The sequence below is a fragment of the Myxine glutinosa genome, chromosome 11, assembly GCF_964187855.1.
Source record: "Myxine glutinosa chromosome 11, kmMyxGlut1.1, whole genome shotgun sequence".
In the NCBI taxonomy this organism is placed as follows: Eukaryota; Metazoa; Chordata; class Myxini; order Myxiniformes; family Myxinidae; genus Myxine; species Myxine glutinosa.
This window is the reverse complement of record NC_136271.1, coordinates 128,995,247-129,009,905: the sequence shown is the minus strand read 5'-3', so window position 1 is coordinate 129,009,905 and position 14,659 is coordinate 128,995,247. Positions and strand designations below refer to the sequence as shown.

At 47.4% G+C, this 14,659-nt stretch overlaps 1 protein-coding gene across 1 annotated transcript in view; it reads right to left on the bottom strand.

Moving 5' to 3' along the window:
* LOC144894212 (alpha-aminoadipic semialdehyde synthase, mitochondrial-like) overlaps nucleotides 1-14,659 on the bottom strand; it is a 165,667-nt gene that overhangs the window by 64,491 nt on the left and 86,517 nt on the right. The window contains exon 14 of the mRNA XM_078786315.1: nucleotides 1,482-1,549. Within this exon, the coding sequence (XP_078642441.1) occupies nucleotides 1,482-1,549 (68 nt within the window). The remainder of the gene's footprint in view (nucleotides 1-1,481; nucleotides 1,550-14,659) is intronic.

Here is a 14,659-nt window from a genome sequence, read left to right as displayed (position 1 = left end):
TTTTCTGTTCAGCACTTTTGGAGATATAGTGGCGCAACGTTTTGCCGTTTTTCCAAGATAGCGCCCGAACCACGTGACTGATGACGTCATCATTTACATATTTTATTCCTCATGGAGAGTTCTTTACAATGAGCCATGTCTCAATTTTTTCTGTACAGTACTTTCGGAGATATAGAGGTGCAAAGTTTTTCGGTTTTTCCAAGATGGCGGCCGAACCACGTCACCGATGACGTCATCAATTGGGCACAGTCTATTCCAGGGCAAGACCAATATGTGTGCAAAGTTTGGCGATTCTCCGTGCAACGGTGTAGAGTAGACGCAGTGCTGCAAACAGACAGACAAACAGACAAACAGACAGACAAACAGACAGACAAACAGACAAACGAACAGATCAACATACTTGCCGGAAAAATTTTTCCGGCAAGTAACAAACAGACAAACCAACCGATCAACATACTTGCCGGAATTTGTTCCGGCAAGTAACAAACTGACTCAATGCAATACCCTCTCCTCTGGCAAGGGTAATTAGCACAAAAAAGCACAATTAGCTTCAAATTAGCACAAGTTAGCATAATTCATAACAATATAAAACAACTTAGCATCAAATTAGCAAAATTTAGCATCAAATTAGCACAAAATAGCACAATTAGCATTACTATAACAAACTAATTAGCATAATTAGAAGAAAATTAGCAGAAATTTGCATAATTATCATCACGTCATCACAGACTGGCATAATTAGCATCACATTAGCACAAATTGGCAGAGTTAAAATCACATTAGCACAATCTTTTTTTAAACTTTAGTTTGTTTTGCCCCCAGGGCCTGGCAGGCCCTTATAGTGCAGTGTTATCTGTTTTTTTAGAGACGTCACATCAGGTTAAGACATTGAAGACGCAGAGGGCCCAAAAGACCCTGAGGACCCAAATACCTCGAGGACCCAAAATACCCAAACGATTCCAAGGACCAAAAATACCCTGAGGACCCAAAATACCCCTTTTAGACCACTTTTACCTTTAAGACTATTCGACACCTTTAGATCCCTTCAGCCTTCAGACCTTTACAGCGCTTAAGTCCCTTTAGACCCCTTAGACCTTTACAACATTTAGATCCCTTACACCTTTCAGACAGATTAGACGGCTTGGACCCTTGGCCATTTAGAGCTTTACACCACTTGGGCCTCTTGGACCTCTTTAGATCCTTTTTACATGCTCGAGAAATTAGATCCTTTTCATCCTCTTAGACACCAACTACTATTGTAACGTACCCTTTAATTAGACCTTTAGAACATCTAGAACCTTATAAGTGCACACCATGCAAACATCTGTAGTATTCTTGTAAAACACAGACTACACTTTTTCAGCAGGTGATGCACAAACTCTACCTACCCAGGAGTTGGGTACTCTGCTTGTAATAATAACAATAATAATAATAATAATAATAATAATAATAATAATAATAGAAAAGGAGAAAATACTGACCTCTGCTCACGAACTTTCTTAATGAACTCAAACCGAGGAGTTAGCACACCATTTGAAGCAACAATGGCCTGCAGAAAAGGTACCATTCACAAAATTAAATTTGAAAGTGGGAGGATTTGTGTAGGGAGGGGGGGGGGGATGAGAGGAAGGGAGTATGGGCGAAGTGGGGAGTGTAGGGGGGAAGTGGGGAGTGTAGGGGACGTGGAGAGTGTAGGGGACGTGGATAGTGTAGGAGAAGTGGGGAGTGTAAGGTGCGGAGGAATATGCAAATGATGAAGGCCCCTCCAAGAAGATTGTTGTTCAAGAAGATTAATGGAGAACTTTCACTTAGTACAGTAGAGATACACGTCAAAGAAATATCATAAAGACTCACCAAATACACCAGCATACACAGTACTGACAGCCAAGTGAAGTTCTGGATTCTATAGCCAAAGCAAGTCTCTTTATACTGGCTGGAGGACAAAATAACACAAATTGGGAGGGGAAAGTAGTGAGAGGAGCAAAGATGGGATTGGTCGAGTGAAGTATGGGTGGGAGGGAGAGAGCAGTGGGGATTGGTCGAGTGTGGAGAGATCATTCCACCTGTTCATATTTTAAATTCCACCTCAGGGAAGTCATAAATCATTATCCAATTGGTCGCCATGGCAACCACATTCCTTTGCTTGATAGCAAACTCAACCTTTTTTTCATCATTTCCCTAAAACGATTGTCAGCTCATGAATAAAACTCCCAATCAATGATGGGCCATCAATAACAGCTAATTTTGTAAGTAAGAAACGTAATTATTAGTTGGGTATATGAAAAAGTGCATATATTTTTAAACTCCCAACGAATTAGATTCTGTAATCAGCACTCGTGCTGCCTTATCTCATCTCCTTGGAAAAGCAAACAGCATGTGCCTTTTATTACCTAAGGCGCCTGATGTCTTGTCCAGGTGGGAGGTCTCCATGCAGGTAGCGCGATCCTATTATTTCCCATATACAGGTCTGAATGGAATTTATATACAAGCACTCGCTATTTGACCAGTAAATCTCAAGGAATTATCATATAGAATATATGGACATATTTGTGTAGTATCAGAAAAATGTATAAACTTATATGTATCATGGCAAATAGTTTAAATTTCTTGCTGTACTCATATTTTTTAGTAAATAGCCAATTACATATTGTTGCGGATCCGGGGTCGGCACTCCCGTTACCAAGGGGGGGTTAATCCCCTTGTCCTTTAAGCTGGCCGTCCCCCGATCCTGGAAGTTATACCGCTCCTCCGCGGTCGAGATTGGCCAGGGTGATTGGTCAAGATGGAGTCCCAAATACCTGCATGCCAATCCCTCTGCGAAGCAGGGAAATAACTCACGCTCGAACCACTGACAGGTGGAAATTGCCGAGCGGCTTAGCAATCCGCGATTCGAGCCGTTAGCAAAAAGACTAACCCGATTCTGAGCGGTTCTAATCGTGCCACATATATTCAACTGAGAAATCACTAAAACGATCGGATGGAGAGGAAACCAAAGTAAAGGAAGAACACAGGAATTTATTATACAATTTACAACTACCAAGAAGAAGAAGAACACACAGTGCAGCCTTATACAGTCTTAATTAACACGCCCAGGACAACACAAACAGATTTACACGAAAGGGGAATAGCAGGAAGGAAGGTCCAAGCAGATGGGCCAGCGTTGGCTCCGGCCCCGGTTCACGCTCCACTTCGGTCCAGGCTCCGGTTCTGCGGCGAAACCCGACAGGCAGCGCGGTTTGTATTTTCAGCGCGAGCAGACCTTACATGCGGGGGCGGGAGGGGGGGGGGGGTTCATATACCGGGGAGGAATTGCGTCCGTAAATCAGAGGCATCGTGACTCGGGGCTCGTGACTCTCCACCCGCGTCTCTCGTCGGGGATCTCGTTCTCTCGTCACTCTCACTCCAACGGTGTCACTCTCCCCGGCAGACTCAGACTCTCCCCGGCAGACTCTGACTCTCTAAGTAGTCCCACGCGAGCGCTTATATTATGCGCTCGCGTATCAAGCCGCGTGCTTTTAGGACACACCCACCGGTGAGCTCGCCTCGGCCCTGGTTGGTTGTGAGGGCTCAACGACTCCGCCCTTAACAGGGCTACACCTCGCTCTGATAACTCCTCCCCCTTTTTCTCCGCTCTGACCGCATGGTTAATGGCGTTTGGAGCGAGCGCTGAGGCGGCTGAGGCTGGCAGAGGCGCGTAATACAATTTGGAGGGAGGCCAAGCCGCAAAATGAACGGGATTTGAAAAAGGGCCTATGTTATTTGATTAATGCAACGCAGAGTCAAACTATTGGAAACAGAGCCTTACCTGAAACACATACTACTGAAATAACTGAAGAAGTTCCTTTGGTGTCCTACGTGTTGCTTGTGGACTAACTATGGGTGCAACCTTTTTAAATGAAGAGAATTATTTACAAGAATTACTATTTACAAGTGCCGGTTCTAAAAACCGTAACACTGCACCCTCCTTTCCTCCAGGCACCTCTCGTGCCGACAAAACTTTAACTTAATGTGACACTCAGGTGTAGTAACCCTCTACTTTTAACCTCACCCTGCGTGCGACATTTTTAACACGAGATATGTCCCGCCTGCTGCGTTGCATTCTACCTAACTGACTCACGCCCACAGACTAAACGAATTGCGGAATTAATTTTCAAACTACACATAAAGCCGGTGGGGAGCATTATTTACAAAGAACACTACTATTTTGATTATTTACAAAACTACACCCAGGACCTGTCTTTTGGGGAAACAAAAGCAGAACTTTTGAAAAGAGGAAAGGTCATGCCATGCACTGCACTGATACACCATACCATAAGCAGCAAATTATAAAATGCACCAAAAGCACCCTACAGCACCAAAACACAAAAAATGCACCAGCAATGAAAATGCACCAAACACATTTGAAACAGTAATAATAATCATGGTGTCCGATGTCTTCTCAGCTGGGCCGCTGGTTCTGGCTGCCTTCTTGCTTGCTGCCTATTTAAAAAAATAAAAGGGCACAAACCACGTCCACTCTTTATTTATGGTCAGCAGGCCAACTAAGGTGGTCCACCCGCTGGCATAGGTGCCCCTTAAACACAGTGGTCCGCAAGCAAATACCGCTGGCCACCGTGGCCGGTCTCCAGCAGAGGTGCCAGGCCCCAAAACGTGGGGTCCATATGTGGTGCTATGCCACAGAAAGTGTGGTCCATACGGTGCATCAGTGCAGGCCGGAAGCAGCGGAGGTGCGGGCACACAACTGCGGACACCTGCGCACTCCCCCCGGGCCCAAAAGAAACAAGTCCGTGAGTGGGGGAAGGAGGACAAGCAAAGCAGCGAGGCAAGATCGCAAGGGTACACATCAATACAAGGTAATGCAACATGAAGGGCGCTGGAGAGCGAGCGGAGAAAACTCATCCCTAGCGTACGTCCCCCCCATGTCACCTACTCTACCCTTGCCCCTACCCCGTATTTACACAATTTACAAATCCGTCGCTAACGTCCTGTCTTCCCCATATCTCTCCTAATACCAAATTCGTCATCAATCCCAATTCCTCATCACTCCCACCTAAACCAAATTTATCATCAATCCCTCCTAAGGAGGAAGAGATGGAATATAAACAATGTCCCATCCACGTCATGATGCGTCTTACAACCAACCAAACATTTGCTCAAAAATCGGTGTGGAGTCTTCTCACCTCGGTAAATGGATGCAGATGGTGCGAAGAGATTTTCTCCTATCTACCTTCTAAATGACTTTAACACACTTTACACTACCCGGGGTCTTTCCCTGCCAAACCATTGGCCATCTTTACTCTATGTGGTTCTAAAAACCAATTCCCATTGCACATACTGTGGCGCTCACCAATTTGGGGTCTCACTCCCCCGATTCTACTTCCTGTGCCCTCGCACAATTTCAGAGCTGGGTCATGTGGCTCCCCTAGCAGGTCTACTTACCTGCGCACCCCCGCCACTACAGTTGCCTCCCGAGCTTACCTGCTCCTCACCCTAACCTACCTGGGGAAGGCCCTCTGGCTCCCTTACCCCACTACCGCCCTCTCCGGCGTCGGGCTACCCAGGTCCGTCTCCCGGATCCTCGGGCCCCATTTAACACTATCTGGCTCCCAGAGCCTACCTGCGGCCTCACCTGACCGACAGACTAACAGTGGCGGAGTGCCCAACCAACCATTCTCACTAACAGGCCACACGCCCAGCCAATTTATCTCACTAATGCACCCCTCAAACAGTACTCTGCTACTCTCGCACCACAGATGCCAATATCAAACCACAATTTACCTACTCCCTCTACCTACTTTTAAACTACCCTCCCCGGGTACTCGTGAGGGGGTCCATCCTTCCCCCACTCATTCCTTCGCACCATCCATTCCACACTACTCATTCCACACTCTACTCACTCCACACCATTGATTCCACACAACCATTCTCCATACACCTGCATTTCACTTGCACACATTGCAAGCCATTCACTCAATACAATGTCATTCATCATGCTCACCACAAAGAACTTCCATACCAATTCCTCATCTCATCACTCTCACTACAAACACACTGCCTCATCTAATCTACCTTGTTTCCCTCTAGCTTAGTGCTTCCCCAGTCATCCCTTGCACTATTGCACATCCCACGTCATTATCAACCAACTAATCTCTCTACGTCCCCTCTACAGGTATCAATGTCACTACTTAAATCTAACGTTACCTATGGTCATCTTTCTAAGTCCCTATACAGTAACCTAACCCTTCAGGCTAGTTTGTACAGCCAATCCCCATAAAACTACTGCTCATGTGCCCCAAAATGGTGATGTGAGGGATGGTAGATTTACCATCCCTCTACACCAGATACCATTTGCCATCATCTTCCCTAACACTACCATCCGTCCACTACTCTGAGCCTCTCGGTACGTCATTACATTATCAAAACTCGGCTTGGCAAAGCCGAGCAATGAATTCGGGTGTTTGGTCTCCTGCAGGTTGGGTCCGTCCAGCATCGATTCTGGGGAGGAGGATTTGTCGGGCCAAGGCTCCAAGCACCATCCCGGCGCAAGGCCTTGCACTCCTAAGCGCGATTGCCCAGCCTTGCCCGGCTGGAATGCCGCCACCACAAGGGGGCGCTGCTCCGACCCCTCCTACCTCCCCTCGAACCGGGCCGGTCGCCTTGCCTGGCAAAGCGAGGAATCGACCGTGCAGGACGGAGCCTGGCCCGAATCGTGCACGGCGCTCCGTGCAGGAGCGAAGCGGCACCAATCCCGGCCGGCCCCCGCAGCACACAAAGAACACCGCGGACCGAGAGCTCGCATCAGCTAAACGTCGGCCTGAATGCTGTCCCGGTCAACGTCGATGCTTTACTCGCATGCTCACATCTACACGCGACTCTTCCCATACTCACACATCCAGGTGTCTCCATACACTCCGCACATTTCGTCACTGCACTCTCTCTCCGTGCACACCACCCAGGCACACTCATTCCGCTCATCGACTTCGTTACACACCTGACCACCGCACACCTCCTCACACACCTTGGCACACACTCGTCGTTCGCACACTTCATTAACACACCTCCTCGCGCCCACTCCTCGGTTACATCCTCTGTAACAACCATGGGTGTGCACTCTTCTGCACACCCAATCACGCGCTCCAGTGTGCACTCCTGCACACTCACCACAACCAACTCAGGTGTGCATTCTCGCACACTCGCCACAACCAACTCACTCTCCGTGGCACTCTCACCCTCACACATACACTCCCTTGTGCATTCTCTCTCGCACTCGGTATCACACTCTCGCTCCGGCGCCATTCGCACACGCACGCCATTTTCTCTCACACCACTCACAAGGGACCTTCCACGAATGCCCGGGTGCTGGCCGTCTCGATCCCAACCGCGCGAAAAACCCTCTCGCGCCAAACACTTTTCCGAAAAATCTCTTAGCCCCATATACAGCCCGACTCACCTTTGGGATTCTTCTTCTTCACTCCAACACCTGCAAATCTTTATTCGGGTTAATAAGTACAGCATCACGATGTGGACACGGACTTTGCACAATTTCCATTCCTTCCTTCCACGAGTGCTTTTCTAAGTCCGTCTCTTCCGCCCCAATTTCCACTATAATTAATTCTTTAATTTCTTTTTCCTCGACGACCGCTGGCTCTAATAAAATTTTCTCTTCTACCTCGGCGGTCGCCGGCTTCCCCATACCCCGGGTCGCGATTTCTACCCCGGTCCACGTATCTTCGCTTTGCTCAGCCTCGCTCAACCCGCGCTCCTCAAGTTGCGCTACCTCGTCGTGCACAAATGCGACCTCCTCGCTCAACCTGCGGTTAACCTCCCTCTCACACTCCCTTGTCTCATACCGGGCTTGGTCCCTCGCCAACCCCTCATTAATTTATTGGGCTTGACCATTTATGTCTTCCAATTGGTCCCCTACTTTGCCCTCTAATCCTACCAATTTGACCTCTAGGCCCCAAATTTGGCTTCCCATGTCATTTCTCAATTCCCCTAATTTACTGTCTAGTCCCTCAAATTTGGCTTCTAGCCCCCCAATTTGATTGCCCAATTGCTCCCCCATTCTATGTTCCAAATTATTTAACCCATCTTTCATTTGGTTACTTTGCACATCCATCTTTTCCTCTTGGATGTCCATTCTCCCATTTATTTCATTTATGTCATTCTTTTGGGCGCCCACCATTTCTTTCGTTTCCCGGGTTTCGTTTTTTATTTCCCCTATTTCTTTCATGAATTGCACCATGAAAGTGCCCATATAGGATTGCATATCCATTGGCGCTGCGGGCGCGGCTCTCGCCGCGGCCATGTGCGAGGCGCCGCCATTTTGTGTGCCTGCAACACTCTCTACCGCACCTTCATCGTTTTCCTCCTCCATCTCTCCTACTTCCTCCCTGGGGTCCAGGGTTGCTCTAACCACTCTTCATCTACCCCCACCGGCATGCGATCGCCTTGACTATCCATGGCAGGACTATAATTTGGATATTTATAATAAAAATTTCCACCGCTCGTAATTTTGGACCAAATTTTCCAGATGATATAAAAATTTGGTTCGGGTCCAATCCCACTCCCAGACACCAATTGTTGCGGATCCGGGGTCGGCACTCCCGTTACCAAGGGGGGGTTAATCCCCTTGTCCTTTAAGCTGGCCGTCCCCCGATCCTGGAAGTTATAACACTCCTCCACGGTCGAGATTGGCCAGGGTGATTGGTCAAGATGGAGTCCCAAATACCTGCGTGCCAATCCCTCCGCAAAGCAGGGAAATAACTCCCGCTTGAACCACGGAGAGGTGGAAATTGCGCAGCGGTTTAGCAATCCGCGATTCGAGCCGTTAGCAAAAAGACTAACCCGATTCTGAGCGGTTCTAATTGTGCCACGTATATTCAATTGAGAAATCACTAAAACGATCAGATGGAGAGGAAACCAAAGTAAAGGAAGAACACAGGAATTTATTATACAATTTACAACTACCAAGAAGAAGAAGAACACACATTGCAGCCTTATACAGTCTTAATTAACATGCCCAGGACAACACAAAAAGACTTACACGAAAGGGGAATAGCAGGAAGGAAGGTCCAAGCAGATGGGCCAGCGTTGGCTCCGGCCCCGGTTCACGCTCCACTCCGGTCCACGCTCCACTTCGGTCCAGGCTCCGGTTCCGCGGCGAAACCCAGCAGGCAGCGCGGTTTGTATTGTCAGCGCGAGCGGACCTTACATGCGGGGGCGGGGGGGGGGGGTTCATATACCGGGGAGGAATTGCGTCCGTGAATCGGAGGCATCGTGAGTCGGGGCTCGTGACTCTCCACCCACGTCTCTCGTCGGGGATCTCGTTCTCTCGTCACTCTCACTCCAACGGTGTCACTCTCCCCGGCAGACTCAGACTCTCCCCGGCAGACTCTGACTCTCCCTGGCAGACTCTGACTCTCCCCGGCAGACTCTGACTCTCTAAGTAGTCCCACACGAGCGCTTATGCTCGCGTATCAAGCCGCGTGCTTTTAGGACACACCCACCGGTGAGCTCGCCTCGGCCCTGTTTGGTTGCGAGGGCTCAACGACTCCGCCCTTAACAGGGCTACACCTCGCTCTGATAACTCCTCCCCCTTTTTCTCCGCTCTGACCGCATGGTTAATGGCGTTTGGAGCGAGCGCTGAGGCGGCTGAGGCTGGCAGAGGCGCGTAATACAATTTGGAGGGAGGCCAAGCCGCAAAATGAATGGGATTTGAAAAAGGGCCTATGTTATTTGATTAATGCAACGCAGAGTCAAACTATTGGAAACAGAGCCTTACCTGAAACACATACTACTGAAATAACTGAAGAAGTTCCTATGGTGTCCTACGTGTTGCTTGTGGACTAACTATGGGTGCAACCTTTTTTAATGAAGAGATTATTTACAAGAATTATTATTTACAAGTGCCGGTTCTAAAAACTGTAACAATATGATTGAAGTATACTACCACAAGGGGAAGTGTGGAGTGTATGGGGAAATATAGAGGAAGTGGGGAGTGTAGGGGGAGTGGGGAGTGCAGGGGGAGCGGGGAGTGTCAGGGAAGTGGGGAGTGTAGGGGAAATGTAGAGGAAGTGGGGAGTGTAGGGGGAGTGGGGAGTGTAGGGGAAGTGGGGAGTGCAGGGGAAGTGGGGAGTGTAGGGGAAATGGGGAGTGTAAGGGAAGTGGGTGTATAGGGAAGTGGGGAGTGTAGAGGAAGTGTAGAGGAGGTGGGGAGTGTAGCGGAAGTGGGGAGTCTAAAGGAAGTGGGGAGTATAGGTGAAGTTGGGAGTGTAGGGGGAGTGGAGAGTGTAGGGGAAACGGGGAGTGTATGGGAAACGGGGAGTGTAGAGGAAGTGTAGGGGGAGTGTGGAGTGTATGGGAAGTGGGGGAGTGTAGAGGAAGTGGGGAGTGGAAACACATTTAATGAGCTTTTAAAAGATGAACAGGCGATGGGGAAACAGTTGTAAATAGAACGGCACTCAGTAGAGAGAATACCTCCGCCTTTTTGGCCATTTCATTCAATGGTGAAGTCACTTAAAAAATTATAGTAGCCGGATCCGGATCTTCACCAAAATTGAATCGATTCTTCCTTGTCACACACCCAACCTGTCCACCAAGTTTCGTCCAAATCCATCCACAGCTTTTTCAGATATCCTACTATGTATCGTTGTTGGCCCTATCTCCCAATGGTGAAGAATCACTTAAAAATTAAATAATTCTCATATCCGAATCCATATTCAGATCTTCACCGAAATCAAATCAAATCGTCCTTGTCAGACACCCAACCTGTCCAACAAGTTTCCTCCAAATCTGTCCACAACTTTTTGAGATATTTTGTTCAAAAACAAACAGATAGACACGCGTGAAAACATAACCTCCATCTACATTTTGTGGCGGAGGTAATGACCTATTAAAAGATGAATAGGTGATGAGGAAAGACACATTTAATGCGCCATTAATATATTAAATAATCTGCTTGACGTAATGCTTGATTACATAACTTAAGGCTTAAGGCCTAATTACCATGCATTATGACGGACTTGATTACACTGTAGCGGATCCCGCTGAATGTACACAATCGCCTTGCACCTGCCAGGACGCGGCCAGGGCGCGATCGCCACGCCGGGCTCGTCCGGACGGGCCCAGACGCGCCTCTCCCGGGCACGCCCGGTCTCGTCTTTCCCGGGCATGCCCGCTCTCGCCTTTCCAGGGCTCACCCAGAGCGCCCGGGCACGCCCAGCCTCGACTTGCCAGGCCGCGTCGAGGACGCCCGGGCATGTCCAGACTCGCCTTTCCAGGGCTCGCCCAGAGCGTCCGGGCATGCCCGCTCTGGCCTTTCCAGGGCTCGCCCAGAGCGCTCGGGCACGCCCAGCCTCGACTTGCCAGGCCGCGTCCAGGGCGCCCGGGCATGTCCAGACTCGCCTTTCCAGGACTCGCCCTTGACACCCGGGCATGCCCGGTCTCGGTTTTCCCGGGCAAACGCCCCGGCATAAATGTGTATATATATTGCTGCCCGATAAACGGGCTTTTCAGAATACCTGAGCTGTTTTGTTTCAATAAAGCAACTCGGACGAATTCCGTCTTTGGTCGCGTCAATTCTTTCGACTCGCGTTGGAGCGCAGCTCCTTCAACACCATGATTACTGTATTCAACATATGATTCGATTTTTCGGGGTACTGTAGCGTCATCAGTTTGCCTTTCACGTTATCATCATCATAATAAAATACGCCACCGTAAAATGGGGTGAATAGGGACAGCAAGGTGAATACGGACACAAACTGAGAAAAAGTTCAGAAACTTTTTTCGCTGAAAATTGATAACCATACTGATTTGTTGATATTTGGGTTGAAAGTGTTCTCTTGTTTTTTTAAAAAGCAACTTATAGTCCCCAATAACCCCAAATATGGGTTAAATAGGAATAAATAGGATTTTTTATGGCTGTCCCTATTCACCCCGTTTTACGGGTGAATAGGGACAGTCACTAATACAAAAAAATAATAATCAAGAAACAATCCTGAGTTTCCAACTTATTGCTAAATTGATAGCTCAGATGGATGCACATAATATGCACCCATTATATAAACCACGGTGCCAATGGAAAAAAAAAATATGGGATAAAAAGTTTCTCCAAACTGTCCCTATTTCTTGATTTTTTTTATTTTTTTTTTTTTTTTGTATTTGTGACTGCCCCTATTGGGAGCGAGACATGGGTAATGAACGTAGAGCAGCAACGAAGGCTGGAAAGGGTGGAAATGCGAATGGTTCGGTGGATGTGCGGAGTATCGTTGAGAGAGAGGAAGACAAATGATGAATTGCGAAAGATGATGGGAATAGAGCCTGTGATTGATGCTGTGAAAAGGAACAGGTTGAGATGGTTTGGTCATGTGTTGATGGAGGATGAAAGTGACTGGTTGAGAAGAGTGATGGAAATTAATGTAGAAGGAAGTAAAGGACGGGGAAGACCGAGAAAGACTTGGCTGAAGATGGTGGATGAAGAAATGCGGGCAAGGGGGTTAACAAGGAGAGATGCAGAAAATAGGGCAAAATGGAGAAGATTGTCATGGGGACCGCAAGGCTAACCCCCGCTCTAGCAGGGAAAATGGCCTTAAAATGCATGTTGTTGTTGTTGTTGTTGTGACTGTCCCGATTCACCCGTAAAACGGGGTGCATAGGGACAGCCTTAAAAATCCTATTTATTCCTATTTCACCCATATATGGGGTTACTAGGGACTATAAGTTGCTTTTTTTAAAAACAAGAGAACACTTTGAACCCAAATATCAACAAATCAGTAGGGTTATCAATTTTCAGCGAAAAAGGTTTCCGAACTTTTTTTCAGTTTGTGTCCCTATTCACCCCATTTTACGGCATTTCGTGTCTGTCTGTCCCTCTGCCTGATGGATTTTTGACGCCAATACATTCCGTCGTTACTTATCCAAGCTCAACCAAACTTGACAGGTTGACGAAGGGTCACATCATTAAGGTTGTAGCGCATTCATTTGCCCCCCTCCCCAAGGGGGTTTTCTCCCCCGAGCGGGTTTTCCCCACCAATGCCGTCAATGGGGTTGCATGTTGAGGTGTATATCCATGTTAAGTTAGCTTTATCGTGGCGTTTTTCCAAGGCCGCTTGGAATAACAAAACTAACGATAATAGCATAATATTAATGTTATTACAAATCAATATTAATATCCCACCTCTCCAAGGGGTTTTTCCTCCTTGAACAAACGTGGAGTCAACGTTTATAAATAGCTTATCATGGCATTCCGGGAGCAACGGCACAACGGCCTCTACCAGAAGTAAAAATATTATAAACCACAAACACACATGATTAGCTTTTTAAACAGTCACTATTGCTCCTTATAACACTAAATGAAGAAATTTGGAGGAATCCCGGCATCCGTGAGGTAGGATTTACTTCCAGAACTGAGCGAAGATCTACTGTACTCTATATACACCACAAGGCTTGGGATATTAACATGAGCCTTTCTGGCGCTGAAGTGGCGTTTATCGTAGCGAACTTTTGAAACTCGCTCATGCTGTTTGTTTAACACGAAACTGAAAGGGAGGAAGACCGGGGTGTGCTCATTTGCCAATAAGCTAGCTAGCGCTTGCCAATCCAGCCATTCCTTAATGGTTTTGAATGGAGTGCTTGCTCGAATGCTTCAACCGCTTGGCGATCTCTCCACAAGAAACTTGGTAAATAAACACACACCCAATCTTCTTGAGACCCGACCATAGATCAACTGTAATCTATATGCCCCAAAGAGGAATGACCCTTCCTGCCGCTCCCATCGTGAGCCGGTGTACTAGTAATATCTAAATATGCTTTAGCTCATGTTGATCGAGGATCTGGGGATCTGGAGCTCTGGATCTGGGGATGCTGCTGCTCATGCTTGAGCTCATGATTCCGGAACCGGGGACAACCGGAAGTGAGACGAGCAGTTTTTGTAACAAAGCCAATGGTTTTCGCAACTTGTGTGACGTAACGTTTCATTACTGTGAGTTCTGACGTAGCATGCATTCTGGTGGGTTTTTATCAAACCTTACGCTTATTTAAAATATGCTTACATTTTTCAGGGTCCCTCATCATGATTAAGACTCAACCCCAATAAAGCCAAAGGAAATCTGACGCAACAAACCCGGCAGTGTATAAGCAGTTGAGGCCTATAGGCCTAATGTGTTAGGCCCACCAGAAAACCAAGATGGCGGCCATATCATTTCGTCTCGTTGTGATGGTGGGTGGAGTCAAGCGACAGGTGTGGGTGTGGTCCGGCATATGTCCGACCAATGGGTGCACATTTAAAAATCGACCCCCAATAAGAATCTCATCAACAATAGGCCATCAGCCAGACCCCCAAAATAGGGTCCATTGGTACCAAAATGAGGGAGTAAGCCTAATATTGATTTTTGGATAGGTCTTTACCCCTAGAATATGAAAATATGTGATAGCAAATTCAACCATGTAGCTAAATGGGTGTTATCACCTCATTTTCAAAATGGCCGCCAAAATGCATGTTTTTCTATTAAAAACACCATGTTTCATATTCTTGTAGGAATTTGTAACAAATAGCATTGCGTTTTGAGATGTTTAAGACTTTACAACTCTCTTAAAGTATGAAATACATCATCTGAACTTTAATCCAAGAAGATAGAATCCAATATGGCGCCCAATTTCA